At 50.2% G+C, this 24,149-nt stretch overlaps 10 protein-coding genes across 10 annotated transcripts; 4 read left to right on the top strand and 6 right to left on the bottom strand.

Annotated features, from left to right (window-relative positions):
- Positions 1–494: 494 nt before the first annotated feature.
- On the bottom strand, positions 495–1,981 carry N7484_008086 (amidohydrolase; the record flags this gene model as incomplete). Its single annotated transcript, XM_057118473.1, has 3 exons — positions 495–1,266; positions 1,313–1,557; positions 1,610–1,981. The coding sequence occupies 3 exons, from the start codon at positions 1,979–1,981 to the stop codon at positions 495–497; spliced, it is 1,389 nt and encodes a 462-aa protein (XP_056971508.1).
- Positions 1,982–2,252: 271 nt separating this feature from the next.
- On the bottom strand, positions 2,253–4,077 carry N7484_008085 (uncharacterized protein; the record flags this gene model as incomplete). Its single annotated transcript, XM_057118472.1, has 5 exons — positions 2,253–2,494; positions 2,548–2,759; positions 2,808–3,326; positions 3,376–3,653; positions 3,709–4,077. 5 exons carry the CDS (start codon positions 4,075–4,077, stop codon positions 2,253–2,255), a joined length of 1,620 nt encoding a protein of 539 aa, XP_056971507.1.
- Positions 4,078–4,741: 664 nt separating this feature from the next.
- On the top strand, positions 4,742–5,845 carry N7484_008084 (glycoside hydrolase family 88/105 protein; the record flags this gene model as incomplete). Its single annotated transcript, XM_057118471.1, has 1 exon — positions 4,742–5,845. One exon carries the CDS (start codon positions 4,742–4,744, stop codon positions 5,843–5,845), a length of 1,104 nt encoding a protein of 367 aa, XP_056971506.1.
- Positions 5,846–6,028: 183 nt separating this feature from the next.
- Positions 6,029–7,171, bottom strand: N7484_008083 (uncharacterized protein; the record flags this gene model as incomplete). Its single annotated transcript, XM_057118470.1, has 1 exon — positions 6,029–7,171. The coding sequence occupies one exon, from the start codon at positions 7,169–7,171 to the stop codon at positions 6,029–6,031; it is 1,143 nt and encodes a 380-aa protein (XP_056971505.1).
- A 1,214-nt stretch (positions 7,172–8,385) lies between these two features.
- N7484_008082 (dihydroxyacetone kinase) lies at positions 8,386–10,327 on the top strand (the record flags this gene model as incomplete). The annotated part of the gene is made up of 3 exons (XM_057118469.1): positions 8,386–8,491; positions 8,548–9,591; positions 9,657–10,327. The coding sequence occupies 3 exons, from the start codon at positions 8,386–8,388 to the stop codon at positions 10,325–10,327; spliced, it is 1,821 nt and encodes a 606-aa protein (XP_056971504.1).
- A 1,525-nt stretch (positions 10,328–11,852) lies between these two features.
- On the top strand, positions 11,853–13,153 carry N7484_008081 (uncharacterized protein; the record flags this gene model as incomplete). The annotated part of the gene is made up of 4 exons (XM_057118468.1): positions 11,853–12,023; positions 12,079–12,454; positions 12,511–12,696; positions 12,753–13,153. The coding sequence occupies 4 exons, from the start codon at positions 11,853–11,855 to the stop codon at positions 13,151–13,153; spliced, it is 1,134 nt and encodes a 377-aa protein (XP_056971503.1).
- A 268-nt stretch (positions 13,154–13,421) lies between these two features.
- On the bottom strand, positions 13,422–14,733 carry N7484_008080 (uncharacterized protein; the record flags this gene model as incomplete). The annotated part of the gene is made up of 3 exons (XM_057118467.1): positions 13,422–14,337; positions 14,402–14,637; positions 14,710–14,733. The coding sequence occupies 3 exons, from the start codon at positions 14,731–14,733 to the stop codon at positions 13,422–13,424; spliced, it is 1,176 nt and encodes a 391-aa protein (XP_056971502.1).
- A 1,188-nt stretch (positions 14,734–15,921) lies between these two features.
- Positions 15,922–17,025, top strand: N7484_008079 (uncharacterized protein; the record flags this gene model as incomplete). The annotated part of the gene is made up of 1 exon (XM_057118466.1): positions 15,922–17,025. The coding sequence occupies one exon, from the start codon at positions 15,922–15,924 to the stop codon at positions 17,023–17,025; it is 1,104 nt and encodes a 367-aa protein (XP_056971501.1).
- An 802-nt stretch (positions 17,026–17,827) lies between these two features.
- fphA (putative sensor histidine kinase/response regulator) lies at positions 17,828–22,021 on the bottom strand (the record flags this gene model as incomplete). The annotated part of the gene is made up of 1 exon (XM_057118465.1): positions 17,828–22,021. The coding sequence occupies one exon, from the start codon at positions 22,019–22,021 to the stop codon at positions 17,828–17,830; it is 4,194 nt and encodes a 1,397-aa protein (XP_056971500.1).
- A 1,309-nt stretch (positions 22,022–23,330) lies between these two features.
- On the bottom strand, positions 23,331–24,089 carry N7484_008077 (RING finger protein; the record flags this gene model as incomplete). The annotated part of the gene is made up of 1 exon (XM_057118464.1): positions 23,331–24,089. One exon carries the CDS (start codon positions 24,087–24,089, stop codon positions 23,331–23,333), a length of 759 nt encoding a protein of 252 aa, XP_056971499.1.
- Between the last annotated feature and the right edge of the window lie 60 nt (positions 24,090–24,149).

Genomic DNA, 24,149 nt, shown 5'->3' with positions numbered 1-24,149 from the left:
TCTCTGCTGATGTGGAATCTCAAAGTCAAATTCCCAATGGGGACATTCCGGTTTCTAGAACGGCATGCGACGTGAATCGGAATCCCTCATCGGCTCCTAGTGAAGATGAAGCCCCAAGATCGGGGGCTATGGCCAGTGCATCACGTGACAATTCACCGCTACGTGTCTAAAGAATCCACCTTCCATTTGTGTTATAGCACGAAGCCCATATGACTGAGGAGAAAACCAATCATCGCGTCAGGCAGGAAACTGGTGACCCTCTCGGGTCTTGAGCCAGTCTACGCCCGCCGACTGGGTTTTGACACCCCGCCCATAGTCAAAGCTCGAGTGAACGACAGCCCCAATTGGATCGGTGACAATCAGTAAAATTTTCAACTCAATTGGCTATCGATCCGTTAATACACTCGTTGCATTCCAACCTAGAGATAAAGGGATCTGGCCCACGACCAAAACATGTAAACATCCTATGCTAAAGACTCTAACTTAGCTCTAATTTACTCCACAGGCCAGCGACCCTGCATCTTGCTAGACAGACCAGCCCGTTCAACAACTTCTTGGCTGCGCTTCTTGGCTTCCGCTACAATCTCTGCCTCATTCATGGTGAGCAGCTCTCCGTTCTGCACAAGTCGCTTACCGTCTACCACAACCATATCCACATCACGGCCGGTCGCAGTGTAGACCACAGCACTAGGTGCATTGAACCAAGGCTGCGTGTGGATACCGCGCACGTCGATTGCCACGAAATCCGCTTTCTTGCCTATCTCCAGGCTACCAATTTTGTCATCCAACCCTAGAGCTTTGGCACCATTGATCGTGGCCATCTCCAGAACGGACTCAGCGGGAACAGCGGTTGGATCATACGAGATACTCTTGTGGATGATAGCTGCAAGCTTCATCTCTTGCAGCAGGTCACAGGTGTTGTTGCAAGGGGCACCATCGGTTCCCAGTCCAATGTTCACTCCAGCCTGTTGAAGATCGGGCACGCGGCAGATACCCGACGCCAGTTTAGCATTGGAAGTGGGACAGTGAGCGACATGAGCGCCCGAGGCAGACAGCAATTTAATATCGGAATCATCCAGATGAACCATGTGTGCCAGCACGGTACTTGGACCCAAAAGTCCGACCGAGTTGCAGTATGACATAGGCGTATGTGACACGGACGCAAAGAAATCGCGATCGGCCTTGACCTCGGCACAGTGCATGGTGATGGGGATACCCTTCTCCCGCGAGATAGAAGTCATCTCCTTGTAGAGAGCATCGGACACCCTATAAGATGGTTAATGGTTTTAGTCGGTATAAGTAATTGACCTACCCTCCAGGAGTTCTAGCGCCGAACCACACGCGAATGCGATCATTCGCGGCCCCGTTCCACTTCTCCCACATCTTGACACTTCCCAGCAGAGACATTTCGCGGTCTTCCACAAGACCGGGATGCATTGCCCAGGCGTCGTCCTTGGCATATTTGGCAATGTTCATTACGATCTTACCCAAGCAGCCTCGAATGCCGGATTCTTCCACAGCACGGGCAAGTCCGTCAAAACCATAGCGGTCGGCGAACTTATTGGGTCAGAAAAACACAAATATGTAGGGTCGAATCATTGGCACTCACCATGCTCTCCAAGAAACAAGTGGTACCGCACTTGAGCATCTCGCCGATGCTGAGTCTCGCAGCGGCATAGCCATCTGCTTCGGTGAAGTTACCTTGAAGAACCCAAATTCTCTCACAGAGCCAGGAGACAAGCTCTAGATCATCGGCTGTACCCCGCAGGAGAGTCTGAGCCGTATGCATGTGGGTGGAGATCAACCCTGGAATGACAATTCGGCCAGTGAGGTCATATTCTTCATCATCAGGGTATCGCTCTTTGAGAAGTGCACTTTTGCCAATGTCGGCAATGCTATCGCCCGACACACGGATGGCTCCGTCATTGATGATGCGGCGGTTGCCGTCGACGGTGATGATGGTTGCGTGGGTGTAAAGCATAGTGGAGATAGTACAGATTTCTGATCAATGATCAAGTAAAAGAATAGGAGAAATTCAAGGAGAAATTGACAAACATTTCAACTTGTGCATTGGTGATCTCCGCTTTCACTTGATGGTCGGAGGTCGCCGATCCACGATAAGATACGGATTGACTTTACACATGGGAACTGTCATCCAGAACCATGGAGATCGCCGATAATTACATGTTTCTATCTATAATGGATTGTCATTCATTCATATACTAGTGCTGCTATGTATCTCCAGCATTGACTTAGTAAACATATCGGAAATTGATGTTTTCCTGGTCAGTCTTATCCTCGAACGCGTGAATCAAGGTTGGGTCGGCAGCAGTGACACCCGCAGCAGCGAGCATAGCATCCTTCTTCTTGTTTTGGCGTATTAGGTGGAAGCGCAGATAGATGACAGCTGCAGTCATGCAGGCGTAACAAGCAAGGTGGACGCTCCAAGCAATATGGTACCGGGGTGCGTCCCAGTCCAGGAATACTTGAGGGCCTAAAAAGAGTCAGTATGTAGATACACGACAGGATGCATACACAAAAACCTACCGATCGCGTTGCCTGCAGCCCACGAAATAAAAGTAGCAGCGACCACGGTCGCTTTCTTGGTCTGCCCGGCAATATTTCGGGACACCATAGAGAGACACAGTGTTTGAGCGGACCAGAAGGACAGGGTGATGTAGTAGCTGAACAACAGGCCAACCTTTGTGGCCAGCGTAGTGTTTGCTACCGTCATCAACACGATAGTCCCGATATATGAACTGAAGACCTGTTAGTGACAAGTCAATCAAAAGCGACCGGGAACATACGGAATGACAAATCCTAGCATGACGAGAAGATTCTGGTTATACTTCTTCACCAACCAGGCGGACGTCAATAGGATGACAATAATATAGAAACCCAGGACCATAGCAAGGAGCTGGCTCTGTAGAGTCGTAAAGTTAAAGCCGGTCATAATGATGCCCGCAAATGCACCCAGGCCACTGGTTGGGAGAGTGGTGAAGATCTGAATGGAGCAGTAGCACCAGGTTTGGGGGTCACGGAGCGCTTCCCATACTTGATAGGAGCGGAACTCCCTGTTCTGAATACCAGTTTGATTGGATCGTAGCCGCTCAATCATCAGGTGCTTATCTTCTTCGCTGAAGCATTTGGCACGCATGGGAGAGTCGGGCATGTACCAGATGACGAAGAGACCCCAGAACACAGACAGGACACCGTATGACAGGAACAATGCCTGCCAGGACTTGAGGACCTTGTCACCTCCAATCAAAGTGAAGCAATAAGCCAGCAGACCACCGACAATTTGCTGGGCACCATTCATCATGTACCTATGCGAGTTAACCAGGCACTTTGAAAACAAACAGAGGTCCAACTTACCAATAGGTAACTGTGGCCGCCTGCTCCTCTCTCTTATACCACATAGACGATAGAACGACGAATGTGGGCTGACAGCAAGCCTCGAAAATACCTAACAGGGTTCGCACGGTGACCAAGCCCGCAAAGTTGTGGCAGGCGGCATGCATTGCCAGAGTCATACCCCACAGACAGATATTTATGCCCAAATACTTTGCGATCGGAACGCGCTGAATGATCCAGTTGGTCGGGTATTCGACGGTAAGAACCGCAATGTAGATACATGTCGTGAGCCAAGAGTACTATGTCCATGAACTTTTAGCCGCGTTCCAACCCGAAGAGTAAAAGATCACGAACCTTCTGTCCATCTTCCAGATGTGCATCTTTTTTGATTCCCATAATTGACGAAAAGGACATGGTGCCTTTATCGAGCGCTTGTAGGAAGTATGTGCAGATCATGATCACCAACACACGACGATCAATCATACGCTTCAAACGTTTATTGGTAGCCTCGTCAACTTCCACCTGGCCTCGCGAGGCATACATCTGAATCTCCTTATCCACTCGGGAGAAGTCCATATCTTCCTTCTTCAGGTCATCGTCCGGCGACAGAACCCGCTCGACATGGGAGATATCCTGTTTGTTGAAATCGCCCATCTCGACTGCCGGGTGCGGTTCAGCCGCTGGATCAATTCCATCGCGGGAATGAGTCTCGTCTTGACCCATTGTGAGTAGAATAGTGGACTGGTGATATTGGAAATGTGGAGTTGAAACCTTTCACCAAGACAAACCACGGCCCTTTTTAACAAAGTAGCCCTGACGCTCCCCAGATTCGTTCACCCATCACAGGAACGCCTCCTGGGCCCGCCAAGCGTTCCCTCCCATGGGCCAAGACCCATCATGTGCTTCAAAGATAGCTGGGAAATACCAAACTATACGACGCCAAAAGACTATATTAACCGAAGATCCAATGGCCAGGGTCGGGGACCCTTATCCCCGTATTCTTGGCGCGGAGGAGCGTTCCACCCCCACTGTTTCCACAGCTTTCTCACCATTGACCCCCCCACGAAAGTAGTAAAAGTCCGGGGAAGCAATCACCCGAAATATCCACTGCGGGAATCAAAGCGTGGGTCGGTCTCGCTTAGGGGCCAATTTGACGTCGGATTCGGCCGTTCTTCCCCCGAGCTTGCCTTGGCTCGCGCGGGGAGAGTCAAGACTGGAGGGGCAATGGCGTGGCTTCGGTATTCAACCGACCGCCGCCAGTACTTATTTCGGACCGGAGAACTTCCTCCACGGCTGAAAAGGAAATCGCATAAAAGGATTGTCTTGGCTGTCAGCACAGAACACCAATCTACTTTACCCTTTCGCACAATCCTGCCAAGTCTTCGCGATGGCCTCTACGCGCCCCCCTGCCCAAGAGGTTCACAGCGCTGTGAGCCTCTTGATCGATAACCTCGTCAACATCAAAGATGAGACCGGCAAATTTCTCCTTCACCTCCCCGATGGACGCATCATCGATACCAAATCCTGGCATGGCTGGGAGTGGACACACGGCATTGGTCTGTACGGTGTATGGAAATACTACGAGTTGACCGGCGAAGCCAAACTACTCCAGATCATCGAGGACTGGTTCGCTGCACGATTTGCCGAGGGCGGAACCACCAAGAACATCAACACGATGGCCGTGTTCTTAACGCTGGCGTACGTGTACGAGAAGACCGGCAATGTCACTTATCTGCCGTGGCTGGACGCGTGGGCCGAGTGGGCCATGCATGAGCTTCCCCGCACCCGCTACGGCGGTATGCAACATGTCACATACATCACCGAGAACTACCAGCAGCTCTGGGATGATACGCTTATGATGACCGTGATGCCCCTCGCTAAGATCGGCAAACTCCTAAACCGTCCCGAATACGTCGCCGAGGCGAAGAAGCAGTTCCTGACTCACATCAAGTACCTGTTCGACACAAAGACAGGTCTTTTCTTCCACGGGTGGACATTCGAGGATGGTGGTCACAACTTCGCGGATGCGCGCTGGGCGCGTGGAAACAGTTGGGTCACCATTGTGATCCCGGAGATCATTGAGCTGCTGGAGCTGGAGCCTACCGACCCCATCCGTTTACATTTGATTGAGACCTTGGAGGCGCAATGTGAGGCACTCCAGCGTGTGCAATCCGAGTCTGGTGGCTGGCACACTCTTTTGGATCACCCTGACTCCTACCTCGAGGCATCTGCCACTGCAGGCTTTGCCTATGGTATCCTCAAGGCCGTGCGCAAGCGCTATATCGGCGTACAGTACCGACCAGTGGCTGAGAAGGCGATTCAGTCTGTGATCAAAGATATCGACCACAAAGGCGAGCTTCAGAACACAAGCTTTGGCACAGGAATGGGTGACTGCCTTCAGTTCTACAAGGATATTCCCTTGACCTCCATGCCATATGGACAGGCGATGGGTATTATGGCATTGGGAGAGTACCTGCGCACCTACCTCTAGGCTGATAGATTTCACGCTGTTATGTATTAATGTTAGAAATGTAGATAGATCTGGAAAAACATAGAGCATCTGAGCCCCGCTCATATTTTGTGATTTCATTGAAAGTGGAGATTCTTGACGCTATTGATGCAGGAGAAGAGATTTTTAAAAAAAAAGAGATTCTTATCAACGCGTAGAAGTCCGTCACCACCGAGGATCCACGGGTCTCAAAGCTGAAGACTCGGGTTCCTTTGGCATGGCCTCAAGATGGATCCCGCGCTTGAGCGCACTGTCATAGAGCGGTTGGCACTGCCGACGTGCATATTGAAGTAAATCCAGTGGCGCTTCGGTTTCCTTTTGACCCCACCTTTTCTGCTCCCCTGGGTAGTGTAGATCCAAGACAAAAGCGAGATGCCGCAGATGCGGAAGAAAGTCAGTGGAATCGAATGCTAGCAACCAATCAGCCCAGTGCTCCGACTTGGTGAGCGAGGCTGGGCCACGGAAGTACAAGGTTGTCAAATTGGGAGGAAGGGCCCTACAAAATGTCGGAAGGTACAAGGGATCGCAAAATATGTTGCCCACTGTCAAATTTAAGAGCTTGAGGGTTTTCAACTCAGGTAAAAGCTGACGAAAGGTTTCCTCCCCATTTAAGACAAAGTCCAGACAACTGGTAGATCGAAGACGTAAGGCTTGAAGGTTATAAACCAAATGAGGAAGCGCGCCATACATTCGACAGAAAGTATCTAGTGCGTCATTCTCCCAAATCTCTAGGGATTGGAGGTTGATGGGTCCCGCAGGTGGTTCATTTTCGGGATCCAATTTTCGATCAGGATTGGAGTAGACCTTATCCATGTGTTCACACACGAGCTGCGGAAGGTATGTGAACTTCACCTTTTTACTACCTTTGCCGACATATTCCGCCTCAATCTCCCCCCGCTCAATGGCCTCTTGGTGTGCCTTGTAAAGCTCGTCAGACGTCGGGCCCTCGAATCGAAGGTTGCATGTGAAGTTGAGTTTTAAATGAGGAACCATTCCCTGGCGGACAAAGGGGCTTTGAATAAGAGCCCCGCATGCAGAGCCTATTTCGAGCCTTTTCAGAGGCCAATGAAGGGGAATGTTCTTGTCATTGAGCTCTTCATTGAACCCACTTTCCAGCTCCAGATCTTCTACGCTATGGAAATGTGCCCCGAGTAAAGCCCACTCCGCGTCTGATGGAGTATCTTTGTCGATGAGCAAATGTGTCGCATTCTTCGAGATTGATTCTAATTGTTGTTGGAGTGATTCACGGTCGGGCTCATCGTTGTGGGGCCCCTTCACCATCACGACTGCCGGTGCAATGTGGGCCATTGTGGAGGCGGGGCGGTTAAGCCCGTGGAAACGCGTTAAAGATGTGGAGAAGCGAAGAGCAAAAGTCAAGCAAGTCGACTGCTTTGAACTTAAAGCTCTTAAATGAAAACGCGCCATATTTGCGATGAAGCGGTACAAGGTTGGCAAACAAACAAAGCCGGAGGAACAACTGATCCGACCCAGAGCCTCAGATCAGGTGACAAAGTCCGTAGCCATTGTGGTATGTGACTCTTGAGCATACAGTGTACACAAACCATTAGCACCGGAGAGTAACCCATTGTCAAAGCTCACTGAAGTAGGACTTACACATCAATCATTCATCGAGATGACAGCTACTGGACACGCTATTGAGTAACGAGATGTGAGGAAGCAATGACATCCTGATGGGGAATGAAAGGAGAGGCGTCTGGACTTTAGGCCCTGAAATCTCCAAATGCAATTCATAATGGATCCACAGTCTCAACCATTTGGAGGCAACGCAATTCCTAGAAGATCAAGACAAATCAAGTGCTGCACGTGTAGGCGGAGCTAAATCTAGAAACGTCGATCCCTTGCCTGATATCTAAGGCGCGGATCCATTTCGAGGCTTTTGGCGTGAAAATCAATGTCAAGTGACAAGAGGTGGAGCAACTCACAAATGTTGGGAATACACTACCTGTTATTGACCGCTTGGCCAGGCCCCATAACAAAAAAGGGGCGAGGCGACATCACGAGGACTTCCATGAAGATCAACGATCGTCCCTTACCTTAACACCGGGTCCACCTGCATGCTACGGCCCCTGCGTACAGAGAGTGGAGACCTGAGGATAGTTGTGGGGTAGAGCTTCAAAGCAGTTGAATTGCTTTTGATACTCGGATAACCTTCCTCGATCGCCACTCTAAATCTCTGAGATGTCACCTGAGCTACCACCTCCACCGAAAATGGACATCTTACCCACTTCCCGGGGTTCCCGCCGACTCCGCCCTACATGGATATAAATGTACACAGGTCTGTGCACATGGCTACACGGGAAATTCAGATCAAGAAGTTATACCGGGCGTGGGGGCTGCGCTGTTGCGGGGCTGGACGGATCGCTAGATATTCCGAGGCTGTGTCGCCTTGGTATAAGAGGGGGATCGGGACGAGTCTAGTTCTCACTGTTAGGCGCCGCATCCCTCGACCATTTCAGATTCCTTTTTCTATTGATCATCATTTGAAAAAAACATTTTCCAATATGAAATCCAAGGCTTTCTTCAGTGACCCGACGAGCATTGTCGACCATATGTGCAAGTCACTCGCACAACAGAACCCCAGTCTTCGATACGATGCCAGCAACAAAGGTTAGCCCGTGCGATCCTGTCTACAAGATGAACTAATTGACAATTGTCATCTGCAGTCTTATATCGCCCAACCAGCCATACCAGTACAAAAGTCAGCATCATCAGTGGCGGTGGCTCGGGCCATGAGCCCGCCCACGCAGGATATGTCGGCGAAGGAATGCTCGACGCAGCAGTGTGCGGAAAAGTATTCGCTTCACCAAACTTTGATCAAATCATGTCGGCCTTTGATCGTGTTGCCACACCGCGAGGAATCCTCGTGATCGTCAAAAACTACACTGGCGATAAGCTTAATTTTGGCCTTGCCACGGAGACATATCAAGCACAGACAGGAGTGCCAACCCACATTGTGACTGTGGCTGATGACGTCTCTGTGCCCTATTCTCGGGGAAAGCTAGTGGGCCGCCGTGGCCTGGCTGGCGCAGTCCTGGTTCACAAAGTCAGTGGTGCAGCCGCAGCTAGTGGACTGGGCCTGGCAGAGGTTGCTAAGGTTGCCCAGCATGTCTCCGACAATATGGGTACAATTGGATGCTCATTGGATTATGCCAATCTCCCTGGCGGCGTTGATCTGCCTTCCATTCCGGAAAATACGATTGAGTTGGGAATGGGTATTCACAACGAGCCTGGAGCTCAGCGAATCTCACCACAGCCCACCATTGAAAAGTTGGTTAGCCAAATGGTCAAGCTCCTCCTGAATGAGGATGACCCAGAGCACGGATTCCTCAAATTCCACGGAATACCTCACAACAAGTCGGAGCTGGCTCTGATGGTGAATGACCTTGGTGGTCTATCCGTTCTCGAACTACAGGCCATTGCGAATGTCGTGCTGGAATGTTTAAAAGAAGAGTACAGCATTAAGCCAGTGCGAATATACGTCAACACATACCTGACAGCCCTGGATGCCCCGGGATTCAGCATCACCATCGCCAACCTCACATCTCAACTGTTTTCATCTGATATTAACCTGCTTTCCTTGCTTGATGCGCCCGTGAAATCAAACACTTGGGCCACCTGCCAGCCTTTGCCTGAAATCGCCCAGGGAACGCGGACACCAGAACAGGAGGAACGGCCTCGCTCCCCCAAGCTTAACCAGGAGATCCTGTGTATGTTTGCTCTTAACCTCAAATCGGAGAGTTCCAACGCTAATCTCAGTCTTTTCCCTCTCCAGGTAACAAACGTGTCTTCATGGCGATCCTCGATAATATTCTCACCCAAGTGACAGCGGACGAGCCAAACCTCACAGAATACGATACCTTAATGGGAGACGGCGACTGCGGCACCACACTACTAGCAGGGGCAACATCCGCCCACGCTTTGATTGAACAGAATGACGAAAGCCTTGCAAACCTAGTCAAGGGCCTAATGAAAGTAGCCTCGTCAGTCCGTAGCGGGATGGGCGGAACATCAGGAGCTCTATACGGCATCTTTCTGAACTCGTTCGTCTCCGCCGTACAAAAGAACCACGGAGACATCAAAGCCGTGAACATTCAACTTTTCGCCAAGAGCGCAACTCAAGCCTTGGAAACACTCAAGGGATACACCAATGCGCGTGAAAATAGCCGGACCCTGATGGACGCGTTGATTCCCTTTGTGAATGAGATGTCGACTGCGGTATTCACAGATAATGAGACTGCTGCAAATGCACTCAAGAGAGGACTGAAGGCTGCTCAGGATGGAGCGGAGGCGACTAAGTGGATGCAATCCTCGTTTGGCCGATCAACCTATGTGGGTGCCAGTGCTGGAGATGAGAACCCAACCAAGGGTATTCCGGATCCAGGTGCCTGTGGTATTGTGGCAATTATCACCGGTATCCAGAAGGCATTCTCAGTTCCTAATTAGTGACAACTGTCCATGGCTCCCTAGGACGGAGCGGGTTGTCTAATTCAGTGACCTTTGGGATCTCATGAACTCACCCTAGATTTCTTCTGGCAGTGCCTCCCGGTGCGGCCACAGATGGACCGTAAAATTGAAGGAGACAAAGACAATTTTGGTGGCGACAACCTTCCAAGCAAGTCTAGCCAGATCAGCTCTACGTCCTAGTCTCATTGAGGGATGTAACAGATTTAAGGATCGGGAGACGAAGAACGATACAATGCCGAGGCGCATCATCCCTTAAAAATGTATATGAACTCGGAAGTGAGCCATCGCCAATCAAAATTCTCACAACTCCAAATTAACGTCTCCACAATGGACATATATTGGGCTTTAGGTGTGGCGAGTCAAATGTGGCAAGGCCGATGATACAGGCACAAGAATTCAAATCTCCAAATTCACATCATAGAATTGGGTCAGGAAGGCAATTGCATCAGCCTCATACGGTGGGAGACGGTTCGGATGCGGGGCCTGGAAATCAGTGGGGCCATTAGCCGATGGGACTCGGCACCGGATGATCATGAAGCTTAAACAAGTTAGCACAGGTGATGTTTTATGATCGGTGGTTTTGGGTCAGGGTCCATAACCACATCAAGACCAGAACACAGTAGGAATTGTGAATGGGACCCAGGGTGTAGGCGGGTGGTTCGAGCAAAGTTAATTTGAGTGAGCCACGTCAGCCTCATGTATGGAAAACAAATCACGAGTCTAGAATGGAAACCGAAACACTTGCAGTTTCGCATCCACCCAGAGATCCGGTGGGTCCATTCCGAATGCAATGCGGGCATCATGAACCGTACGTTGCGAAAGAAGGCATTGGGAGAGGATTAATGGCGAACAATTGTGGTGGAAGATATGGCTCCGATCTGCCCCTATTTCATTAGGACTGTCGCGTCAAAGAGACCCAATTAGACGGGGCAATATGGCACAAGGCGTCTTGCGGGGGTTAGCCACATGGGTGGAGCATGGCTTCCATCATGGTTCGCCAGAAACAACGCAAAATCTCCACGGCACGATTGGATCAAAATCCGGGGCATACGACACTCGCCCATCCATCCAATGAGGGACTAGAAATACGGAAATGATCGTTCCACGGATATCCATCACCGAGATGATGATCATTCACAGGAACCGGTCAAGTACAAACCCCCTCAACCAGTCAATCACCACTGACAATCGATCTCTGGTCGGAGTAGTCTACGCACGGTCACAACCATCTCCAATTGCCATCCCTGCAGGTACAAGCCATACAAGAGCCAGACATGCAAGCCATGAATCCACTTTCAACCCAACTTGGTGGACTCCGGTAACCCCAGTTCCCCGTACCGTTATTCGAGGAGAATTCTCCATCCAGGGTTCGTGGAGAGTTTAACAGGATCGCGGAAGGAAACTTTCTTATATTAAATCGATTTCCGAGGTCTTTTCTCTCACCATCCTCCTTTCCTATGGATAATCTGCTTCTTGGGCAATTCACTCTTTTCTGGAAGGGAGTATGGTTCAATCAGGCGCCGAGGCGGCCTTGGCTAGTAATGGCCAAGGTCTGGTGATCTTGTCGGTCATCGAGGGCAGCGTTGCGCTGTGCCTCTTGATCGCTCGCATGTACACCACTTGGCGCATCACTCGGCACATTCGGAGTGATCTCTTCCTGAGTTTAGTCACTTTTGTATGACATTCCCTCCATATGCCTTCTCACAAGCATTCGCTAATTCATAGTGCAGATCATTGGCTTGGTCGGAACGATATTCCTGGCTCTTGGTGTCAACTCTGGGCTTGGCGCACACAAGGCCAACCTCACCGAGACCGAGATCACGCACGCGATCAAGTGGAATTGGATCAACCAATCACTCGGTATTCTTGCTACTGCGACCGGAAAACTAGCCATCGTCGCTTTTCTACAACAGATTCATGGTCCTGAAAGCCGTAAGAAGGTTAACATCTTATGGGGCATTGCTATCAGCAATTTGATTGTGAACTGTATCACCATTGTCCTGATTTGGACACAATGCGACCCCAGCGCGAAGTTATGGAACAATGGGCTACCAGGATCCTGCGAGGGCAGACTTCGGAACCAGCAGGCCGCTTACTTTCAAGGCAGTGAGTATAGTCAATGCCGATGGAGAATGAACAGCACTTACAAGAAAATTGCATAGGTTATTCCGCGTTGTGCGATCTGATTCTAGCCCTATACCCAGTCATGTTCTTCTGGAATGTCCGACTCAACCCGAGAGTCAAAATCGGCCTTTGCTGCTTGATGGGTCTAGGAGTCGCAGCGTGTGTCTGCGCCATCGTCAAGACGACAACCTTACGGGTCCTCGAAGAAACAGAAGACGTAACCTGTAGGTGGAATCCCTCCCATGAGCGAAACCTATCTACACATGCTAACAGGTCCCAGATTACATGGCACAGCTGATCATCTTGAACGAAACCGAGAAATGGGTCGTCTTCATCGTCGGCTGCATCCCTCCCATTCGACCTCTCCTCATGATCGTCTTCCACCGTATCTTGACCTCCGCTAAATCAACCATTGGCCAATCTCATACGAATCAACTTGGTCGATCTACCGAGCTACACTCCTACTCTCACTCTAAGCCACGAGCACGACATATGACATCGAACTTGGTGAGTGTATTAGAAGACAAAGACAACAGTGAGATCAATCTCGCAGAGGAAGGTGGGATTATGAAAACGACCGAGGTGAGGTTGAGCTACGAGGCCGGTTCTTCCAACGGTACAACATCGACCCACAATGAACATGCCCTGGAGGACGTTCATCTACCCGTTGACAGGGTTTAGACAGGGTTTAATATGTATATCAAACTTAGAGCAAATATTTCTTTGTGTGTATATAATTAGGGAGACTTACAGATACCAAAATCTCGAATGTTTAATCTCCTACTCCAACCCTGGAGGTTCTGGCAACATCCAACGGTATACATTGCCCAACATTCTTAGTGCCACAGGAGTCTTCAATTTAGAGGTATATTTAATAATACAGCAATAGTGAACTAGCGAGGTGCTCGAAAATCCTAACATCAACCAGAATGATATGTGCCAAAGCTATCTACTGTTTCGCCTTACCCCGTGTGGACCGGCGCACAGGCTCCGCCTGAGGCTCTTCCACCTTGCCCTCAACTTGTGAAATCTCCGAATCAGTACTCTGCTCTGCTTCTGTCGGCGGAGTCAAGTCTCCACTGCTCTCAACCTTTGGTTGTGCTTGCAGTTCCGCTTCAACGCTGGAGCCTGGTCCCCACGATCCCTCTGAGACTGACCCTTGACGCAAGCTCGATAGCATCTGGGTGGTCTCGCTTTCAACGCCATTCCACGCCCCACAGCTTCCGCATCGCCAGCGACCGAGCTCCTCCGGTGTCTTGATGCCCGGAGGTGCTTGGCCGTTGACCAGTCGACAAGACGAACAGATCATGGCCATGCGGTTGCGCGGCTGCATTTCATCTTCACCTAGAAGTACGTCCAAAAGACGATCGTACCAGTGCGGCTGCTCGATATACTGACCCGAGCTGGGAAATGCATTGGGTGCAAAGCCCGGCTCGTCGGTGGGTGTTTGTGGAATTGGAGAGGGGGTGTTAGGGATGGGCTGTTGCGGTTGTTGTTGTTGTTGTTGTTGTTGTTGGGCAGTAGCCTGGTAGGAGGGAGGTGCCATGCTTTCCGGATCGTTAGGTGGTTGCATGGGAGGACGACGAATGTTCGCGGTGGGTGGAGGAGGAAGTCCGGTGCGCTGTGCGGGCTGTTGCGGGGTGACCTGCTTGGGGTTTTTTGACTCGGCCTTGGGGCTGGGAGACTGCTTGGGAGACTCGCCGCCATATTTCTCGAGCAGCTGCTGCGTGGAGTTGTATTTGGTAGCGACCTTGAGCTTTTCAATAGTCTCCTCGCGTTGTTTGTGTAGGTCGTCGAGACCGCGCTGGGCCTTTGAGATGCGGTAATCAAACAGGCGAGCGCTGATTGTTCGGACTCCGTAGATTCTGTTCAAAATCCCGGATTAGTGACTGATCACGCCCAAGGGAAAGTGACAAAGAGCTTTCATACAGAACAGGACCGCCGGCGATGGCGGTATACTCCTTCACACCCCAGCTTTCCCATCCTAGCACAAGCGCAAGGACAATGGAGTAAAAAAGGTAGGCAAATGTTGAGTAAAGGGTCCAAAGGGCCTTGAAGCGACGTGAGCTCTGGCGCTGTTGATCGAGACGATTGGTGGTCTGGGCAATCTTGGTAGACAGGGTCGATAGTGTCTTTTCGAAGGACGCCGCCGAGTTGTCATCGCCCTAGTGGGAAGTAAGTGACTGTTTCGAACATATGCAATGCGCTAAACCAAGTCAGATATTTCAAACACTTACCTTCCAGGGCCAAAAAGAGACCATGGTGAGTGACAACTTCAACTACTGAACACCAAGCGGGAGCTGACTTGACGTACGTTTGGTTGGTTTGCCTGTGCACGGACCACATCTACATCTACAATGGTTGGACTTCAGTTGCTTCTACATCGCATCTACCGAGGCTGCAGACTACAGTATTGGCATATGTCAAGACTCGAATGAATATGGTACATGCATTAATTTCTTTGACATGACTTGTGCAGCGATCTGAATAAACCTTCTCGGTCAATCATGACCCTCCAACTACCGAGAAGACTAGATCAACAGATCTTTGGAAAGCGGCTAATTCTCCCCCGAACGATGCCGATCATGCCCCTCGATAATCAAGGTCTGGGATAGGTCTGGAATACTACAGTCCAACGCCACCAACAATCGAGAATCGACAGGTGCACGAACTCCTGTGGATTTCTTTGTTCATATGCCAAGTGCCACTCCGACCCCTGTCTGGTGCGCTGATAGCCTCGCAGTACACTTCCCCACGGACCCGCCTCGCTTCGTTGCGCCAATCAACATGCTTAGGTCCTGTTGGAAAGTCTCTCTTTGTATGGATGTTTGCTGAACTGATAGTCCACAAAGTTGTTCGACTCGAAATCATGCCGCAGGCAGTACCAAGCAACGAAAAAGTTCGTATGCAATTATCTAGTTATATATTGAAAAATTGACAAGGAATCGTTTTTTTTACAATCCAGTATGCCGGGTGACTATGATTTCGTCCAATCGTATCTGTGCTCCCCAAGTTAGCGCTGGCGGGTCACCCAGATCTAACCAGATATTAATGCAAAAGTACCGCCAGCGAATCTCTATCTGGCGAATTGCATCTCTGGCGGACCGTCGAAGCTCCTCCACCGCAGCCTGATTGCACAGTTTCATTCAACGGCTCGTTCCATGACTCGCGGTCCCCAGGGCAAACAGCCGTTGGCCGGGATCGCCGGTTTCCCAACTTTATCACACTTTTAACAATCTAAGCAGGACCATTTGATCGAATAAAATAGAGCAATCGGACTTTCTGGATGATCAAGGACCCACAAACTATGCCGTGTCGTTGACGCCATCACTGCCTGTCAGGGGATCTTGATCAATCTATAAGCCCGGCCTGACCCTAGCCCCCCGGCCCTCCATTATAGTTGAACCCGCTCTTTCTACCGAGCCCTCCAACGTTTACTCTCCCTTATTATGGACACAGTCATAACCTACCTTCCTACGGGGGTGAGCGAATTGCTCATGGAGAACTTCATCATCTTGGAAGTAGTCGCTATGTTTTCAACAGGCGCATACAATGCCTTTGAAGTCGGCCTCTCTACATTCAATCATTTCACATACTACCGTGGCTTATACTTCTGGAGCTTACAAGTGGCATCGTGGGGCATTCTGCTCCATGCAGTCCCTGCTCAACTCCGCTATCTCGAGGTCGCACCTAATATGAACACATGTATCCCTTTCTTAATCGGCTGGTATGCTATGGTCACCGGCCAAGCGTTGGTCTTATACTCTCGTCTCCACCTCGTCGCTTCCGACATGCGCTCTCTCTGCTGGGTTCTATGGATGATAATTGGCAACGTATTCATCCTCCACGTCCCCATGACGGTCTTCTTCCTAGGCGTCAATCTCGGTAACTCGCGCTTTACTCGTGGCGCACACTACTTTGACCGAATCCAAGTAGTGGGATTCTGCATGCAGGATTTCATCATCTGTGGAATCTACATCTACGAAGCACTCCGCGCTCTCAAACCCGTCATCGAAGCCCGCGGCCGTGAAGGCCGACGAGTAATCAAGCACCTCATATTAGTCAACCTCCTCGTCATAGGTTTGAATATATTCCTCTTGGTTGCAGAGTTCAAGATGCATTGGCTCGAGGTCAGCTTCAAGACCGTGGTCTACAGCATCAAATTGAAACTTGAATTCGCCATCCTTACCCGTCTACGCTTGTTAACCCGCACAACTTCATGCATGTGCAATAATGGACCGGTCAATCCACGGCGATCAAGCGATATTAATGTCTTCGATATGGCAATGGCGCGATCACGGGTTAGTCCTGATATCGAAGCTCCGTCCCTATTCTTTGGTGTGGATCCTTCCTCTCGGCGTCTTTCCTTGCGGAATAGCACGTATGACTTTCATCAGGCGCTGCGTGAAACGGCGTCTGTTGAGAATATATTATCTCCGGTTAATTCGTGTTATATACCTGATTTGCCCACCGAGAAAGATTTTCATCCGAGGATAGGGTCTGCGGACACAAGGTCTACTGTGGAGATGGCTTTTATGGAGTCTTCAAAGTGAGACTCAGTTGGTTATTCAAATTTCGCTTTCTTTCGATCGACTGACTTCCCTTTATTTGTACTCACTGTTCTCGGAGTTCTTTATTCTCGGTGGTATACTTTCCTCAGCGGCAACTTGTGATTCTTGGGGCGGCATTCTCTTTCTAACTCTATACCCTTCAGCGATACGATTTCCTCTGTAATACATCTGCGACGTTCTGCGACAAATTTCAATAATTACTTTTGAAGACGGTTGTATGCTGTTATAAATTTGGTTATTTTCTAGGATGCGATGAAAGTCTGTCGGTTCATTATGATACAAAGTAGAGATGAAAACCGCTGAAACCACCCATTCCCATCCCAAGACAACAGAAATGGAAATAGAAAAATGAACTTGGGGTATATGTTTTGGTCCCAAATGAAGTCAAAGAACAAGAACACCACTAAGCTCCAGGCATCAAGCGTATACAGGCCTGGTCATGCAGCACGCAGAACAGGTTGGAAAAAAGAAAAAGAAAAAGAAAATCGTATATCCATGAAAAAAAAAAAAAAACATCCAAAGTATGGGTATTTCCGTATTTCATCATGCGAGTGGGTCGAAGATTGCAACAGGAGACCAGAATGAGGAAAAGAAATCGAAGACGGGTCATGAGCGTATAAGTTTCACTGTGCCTTGGAGATGTGAAATGCAGATGGACAATGCGGTTTAAAGGGAAGGAAGAAAATGCCAATATGGAGCATGAATCGAGAGTTTCATCGTGCCGCCGAGTTTGTGGATGTTCTAAGTAGCAATCAGGCTCATTTCAAAGGGGAGGATAAAGCTCCTAGAACCATCCACCATTTTCCCATTGGCCGGGTTGGTATGTAGATTCCTTTCGGGCTTCGTTATCAGATATGCCGTTGAAAAGCACATTCAGTCGAGAGAAGCTGATGGGTTTCATAACCCAACCGTCAAATCCGGTATCGATGTATTTCTGCCTTTCAGACTCTAAAAGAGAAGCTGAAACCGCGAAAATCGGGATGCGGGAATTGCCCCGAGCTATGCCGGAAAGCGCCTCAGTGCCTGCCTTAGATTCAACGTCACGAATCATCTCGGTGGCGGCATAGCCGTCGGCGATGGGCATTTGGATATCCATCAAGACGACGTCAAAGCCTCCCCTGTGGGTGGAAAATGCGGTAGCACAAGCTTCGCCATTACCCGTGAGCTCAACAGTGTGCCCCAACTTCGTCAGGCGTTTATGAATGATCTTACTATTGACTGGATCGTCTTCCGCGACAAGTACACGCAAAAGCTGTACATTGCTTAGGGCCCTTGACGTTGATGTGTTGGACGATTCACCCATAGTTGAGATAGTCTCGCATTTGTCATCACGAGGAGACATTGGAGGGAAATAGGACTGTTCCTCTCGGTTCAAGGAGGACGGTTGCTTGGGCCTGCGCTCAGAGATCCGTACAGGTCCCATTGGCACGCCTGAGTCCGTAATGTTTTCGGTGCCCGGTAGCGGCGGAGTCGATATTGGCATTAGGGTCATGGGCGGCGTGTGCGTCACTGTGGAAAGGCTGGCAAGAGGATCCTGTCCAGCTGAAGACTGTCTGAGGTGTGAAGTTGGTGACCCCACGGAGGCCGGCAAATAGCCACTGCTTTGAGGACTGGTAGAATACCTGAACCTGCTTAAGTCAGAGCTTTCGCTCGGGGCACGCTGGATAAGAGGCGGCTCTTGCATGGCGCTAATCAGCCGATCTGCATGACTTCGTCCACTGCGAGAACTGCCGCCAGATCGCAAACTCTCTGAGCTTCGTCGTCGGGCTTCGAGTCGATCGGAGTTGGCCCGGGGCAAAGTGAATTCCTGGTCTGAGATCATGGGCGTAGCAGGGACAGTGGTATGAGTAGGAAGACCGGTCTCAGTAGGTGTCTCTACTGAGGATCCATCTGGTAGACGGAATTGCAATTTCACCTTGAAGCGGCTGCCCTTACCCTCTTCAGACTTGACCCCGAGCTGGCCTCTCATACTATACACAATCCTGGCGACAAGGGCAAGCCCTAAACCAAGAACCCGCTGTTGCTGGGAGTCATCCTCTATAAGCTGTTTGTCGCCGTCCTCCCCCTGATAACTGTCAGTTGACACTTGTTCCAGCTCTGAGAAAAGTGCTTCAAGCTTCGTTTTAGACATCCCAGCGCCTGTATCCACAACCATCATCTCAACTGCAACGTGGTCGGTTGCGTCTTGCTTAGAAGACCGCCACATTTCCACTATGACTGCACCAGATGCGGTCTGTTGAATGGCATTGGAAATGATGTTTGAAAACACCTGGCGTATACGCCGCTGATCTCCAAAAACCTTGTCAGGGATCCCAGGTTGAATGGACACGGAAAATGAGATGCTTTTGCGCTTGGCCTCTCCTGCGAGCATGTCGAAGGCCTCTTGTAGAGTGAGTTTCAGGTCGAAAGCTTCATCCTTGATAAGTGCTTGACCTGTCTCGGTGTTCGTAAGATCAAGAAGATCATTGATGACGTAGATAAGGGATTTGGAGGCGGAGTGTGACTTGGTCAAGCTTTCACGGGTATCCGTATCCAGAGCGCCTTCCAAGGCAATCTCCAGGTAGTTGATGATCGCATTCAAAGGAGTGCGGACCTCGTGGGCGGAGTTGGCGAGAAGTAACCGTGTGAGCTGAGAATTTTGCATAGCAGCTTCCTTTTGTCGCCATACTTTGATAAATTTACCATAGACAAGGCATAAGACTGCGGCAGTCTCAACATCTGATTCTGACCATTCACGCGATTGACTCAAGACTGTTTCTCGCCATGCCGTGAAGCTTTGCCGAGGCTCTAAATATCCTGCCGTTTCTTTTCGCTTGGCGATTTCGTATGGATTGCCAGCCCATTTAATCTCGGTGAGCTGTCCCTTGCGGAAGAAAACGATGAAATCACTGCCGCCAGTGGACAAGGGGACATATAACAGTCCCGAGATTGCCGCGAGACCGGGGGGATAATGAAGGTCAGGGAAGTCCTTGATAATATCATGCGAAGCAAGTACGGAGTTTATTTGACGCATGCGAATAAATTCCAGTAAGGCAAGAACCTCTTGTGAATGGGCATTATCACCAAGGATTTTTGTCTCGTCACGGATGGAAAGGGCACCATAGTCTGCATCGAAGAGTTGCAAAAGATCGTCCGAAGAAGCGATAATATAACCAGAAGGATTAGCCTCGGTAGGGACGGTATTGATAAGCTTTCGTGCCTGAAGTCGAGAGGCATATGATAGGCGCTCAATGTTTCTTGAGACCGTATCTCCAAGTAAACGGCACATCTTTCGAATAGGAAATGGAACGCGCATACCAGCCGTTCCGTATGAGTGGCAGGAGATCAAGCCCCAGAGGTCATTGAAGGCGTTGACGCTGATGGACATGGATGAACGAACCTTCATGTGTGCGAGGTACTTGACATGGATAGGAGACATGGCCCGTAAAAAGGCATAAGTCATGTCAAGGGGCGTATCGAGATCTTCTAGCGTCCGGCACACAAGGCGAGACGTCATGTGGTCCCGGTCGTACAATAGACGGACCTTATTAATCTTATAAAGCTCGCGCGCCTGGGCAGGAATGTCGGATGCAGGGAAATGGAGACCTTTATAAAGGTCAATAGTGACTTTGGGATCAACCAGTTCAGCCACGACCAGCCCATTCCAGCTGCTATCAAATTGATAGATCATAACGCGGTGAAATCCAGTCAGCTCCTTAACCAGACCGGCAGTCGTGTTAAGTAATTGATCTAGATCGTTCGCCCGACCCAACTGCTCCTGAATCTGAGTGAAAATGCTAAAGACATCCATCGCAGCAGCCTCGCCTCTTCTACGCCGTGCGTTTCGAAGAACTCGGAGAGGTTGGCTGGTGTTGATCGTACTCGCAGCAAATTGCTCCGGAGTTGGCATCGTACCCATCGTGTCTGCAGGGGCTGCCGGAGTGTTTTGTCCATCAACATTTAACGGATTAATATCATCATCCTCCAATTCAAATTCGCAGATGACGAGGTCTTTCTGAGAGGGGCTAACGTGTGTCGCGCACCAAAAACGACGTTTTTCCCCCGATGGGGTTCGGATGGCCAAGATGAAAACCTCGGGCCCATCCACGCTAGGATCGTACGCATCATCACGTACAAAGTCAACATGATCGAGGAACGTATCAGCCTGGTCTTCACTCATGATGTCACAAAAGTTGTCCTTTTCAAAGAGTTGATTGGGTGTATAGCCCATTAACCGTTCCGAATTTTCGCTGACCACGCGTACCACGAGTTTATTTGGAGCCTCCTCACGCAAGGCGATCATTACTCCGAAGCTCTGAATCGCGCCCGGAATTCGAATTGGCTCATCCTCGCAGTATTGAAAGGACCTTCCATCCCTACCCGTAATCACCGCATGGCCGCTGTCAGTCATGACGTGGGTGAATCGAGCTGTAATATGACCATATGGCTCGTCGGATCGAGTAACTTGCTGAGTTTCGGGCAGGGCAGTAGTCGTGCTTCCCGACAGGCTGTCACTTTTTTCCTTTGCGTATTCTTCCGGGTGTTGGTTAACGTGCGAGGCCATGGAATGCGTTGCTAGTTCCGTGGCATCGTTGGTGGCATGGGTTTCATGTCGAATCGTGTCGGCGGGAATTGTCGGAGCTAATTCCGAGCAGGGTTGCGACGATTGCGATTGAATCTCATTCCAGGTTTGGCTATCAATGATCGTGTATTGCATGGCGCCTTCGCGAGTCGGTGAAACTGCAGACCGCGCATGTGCTGCCTGGTCGGCGGCCTTGCGGTCCACGGATACCACGGATCGGATGGGGAACACTCGGTCAACACTGTCGAATCCTGTACCCGAAACCTGTGAGCCATCCCCATGCGAGACTGACTGCGACCGATCTCTCCCTTCAACTCCACTGTGGACAGACGGCATCGATTCGGGCCGGGAATGAGCTGCAACGGTTTCAGAACGTTTCCGTGGTGTCCCTGGCCGGGAATTAGGCTCACTCGACATTGTGCCTGGGCTTGATCGATGTAGGGAGTGGGTGGGACTGCGGCCCGATTATAGGGCGGGTAGTCGCAATCGGATCCGATGCGTGGGCTTTATGCTTGTCGGTACAGTAATCGGGTTCGGAGTTTAGGCGCAAAAAGGGACAAATGTGAGGCCGGGAGGCAGGAATCTTTTTATAACGAGTGCGAGATCCAGAGTGTGTAGTCATCGAGGATCCACCGGGTGAGCTGCAGTAGAAATCGGGTGGATCCTTACAGTTGGCATGAGGACATCCACACCCCAGGTGTGACGATCCTAGTTGCACGAAGAGGAAGACGATCCTAGATCTGGAGAAAATCTAAGGCGGAGTGACTGTATGGAGGGGCAAGAAGTGGAGGGCGGTCAATGCATTCTGTCTGTTTTTCCGTGGGGCCCCCATGATTACATGATCACACTATTCCCAAGTAGGTCCAAGGTACTGGACTTCCACGGTGTGCACCGATGCTTCCAATCACCGGGCCTGCCGTTGCGATATCTGCCCTGGAAGCAACCCAGAGTGGCTGAACTAGCGCCCCCCTCGGTACCGAGTAAGGTGTGGCAAACCAAGCAGGGCTCCCCGCTGCCGAATCAGACTTTTCGACTTGGGAAAGTGGGGCCCTTAACCATCATCATGATTCGATGGTGCAGATTGCTCTCAAGCCATCCCAAATGACATCATACCCGCGATGTCTGTAACAGATCTTTCAAGGTACCATGCACTATGACATTATCGAGTCAACGACTGTGGGTCCGTCTCCATGTAGGTGCCCTAGGGATTCATTGATGTGGCTTGAATTGTCAAATCGTCGGCCGAGTACTCGGCCTTTTGACCATCTCGATCCACTCGCAGACACGGCAGTGGATTCGCCACGCATCGAAGGGCATCGCAAAAGAAGGAACATAAATACTTCACGTCATACCCAGTGATAGATATCGGTTCCAAGGTTTGTCGAAGGAATGCGAATCTAGGTGAACATTCGTGATATTGTCACCGCTAGAATGTGCATCGAGAAGATGGAATGGACCTATCTCGTGTTCGGTCACTTCTTTTCTGTGTTCTGTATCTGACGGATCTTGTACGATAAGACTATTGATAGAAAATAATATGAAAGTCACAGGCATCGATCGCTGAGATCATCCATCTGACTGTCCTCGGACTTGTTGATTATGGAACATATCTAGCGACCACGAGGTCGAGGCTATCTATACCTGGAGATACTCCCGCCAGAGCTGCCAATGACGCTTAAACCTCTCATCCAGGAATTTTCCCACCTGTTAGCAGCCAGTTTACCTCTCAGTCATCAGTCTGGCCTTCCTCCTCGGAGAAACCATACAGCAAGTCCTCAACGATACCACTAGATTCGGCCAAAGCGTCATCATACTGGGGATGGTAATATCCATAAAGTAACCCTTCGTCAATCGTAAGATCATTGGCTAATTCACCAGGTGTATCAGTAGGCTCAGAAGCTCCATTAATAGGTCTGTTATGCGGTTGATTTGGCCCAACAGCTCCGCGACACATCGGGCAGCTACTGCCTACTCGGAACCACGAGCCAGTACAATCAGCACAAAACCAATGTGCACACGGCAAGACCATAACCTCATCATTTAACCCAAGAGGATCCATACAGATAATACAAGTGGGATCCTCAACGGCTTGAGGTGTCTCACTTACCGTCTGACGAGGGAGTGAACTAATGATCCGCTGGGCCCTCTCGTCTTGGGCCTGGAGGCGGATGGTATCTGCCGAGAGAATCTGCTGCTGTATGCGAGTAATACGGGGTGTCACAGGTGTGCGTCTTCGCACACGGCCAATGGCTTGCGGTCCTTGGTAGTTATCGACATCTGCTCCTAAGATCAATTCCCGCCGTCGAAGGATTTCAACGCCCCTGAAGAAAAAGGTACGTCCGCATAAAGCGAGTAATATCAACGTATCTATTGTTGCTGTACGTTCACATCTTCCTCGCTCACGGCTTCGTTGCCACAGTCGGTCGACCAGACTTTCCAAGATGCGGCTTTGCCGCGCTTCTGGGCTAGCGGGATTTTGATCCATTTTGTAAACGCACTCCAAAACCTATGTTAGCTACTCTAGTAAAACTTAAATGGAGAAGAG

Source organism: Penicillium longicatenatum, assembly GCF_028827895.1.
Source record: "Penicillium longicatenatum strain IBT 33135 chromosome Unknown contig_4_segment0_segment0, whole genome shotgun sequence".
NCBI lineage: Eukaryota > Fungi > Ascomycota > Eurotiomycetes > Eurotiales > Aspergillaceae > Penicillium > Penicillium longicatenatum.
The sequence above is the reverse complement of the archived record's forward strand: the minus strand, read 5'-3'. Positions and strand labels throughout refer to the sequence as shown.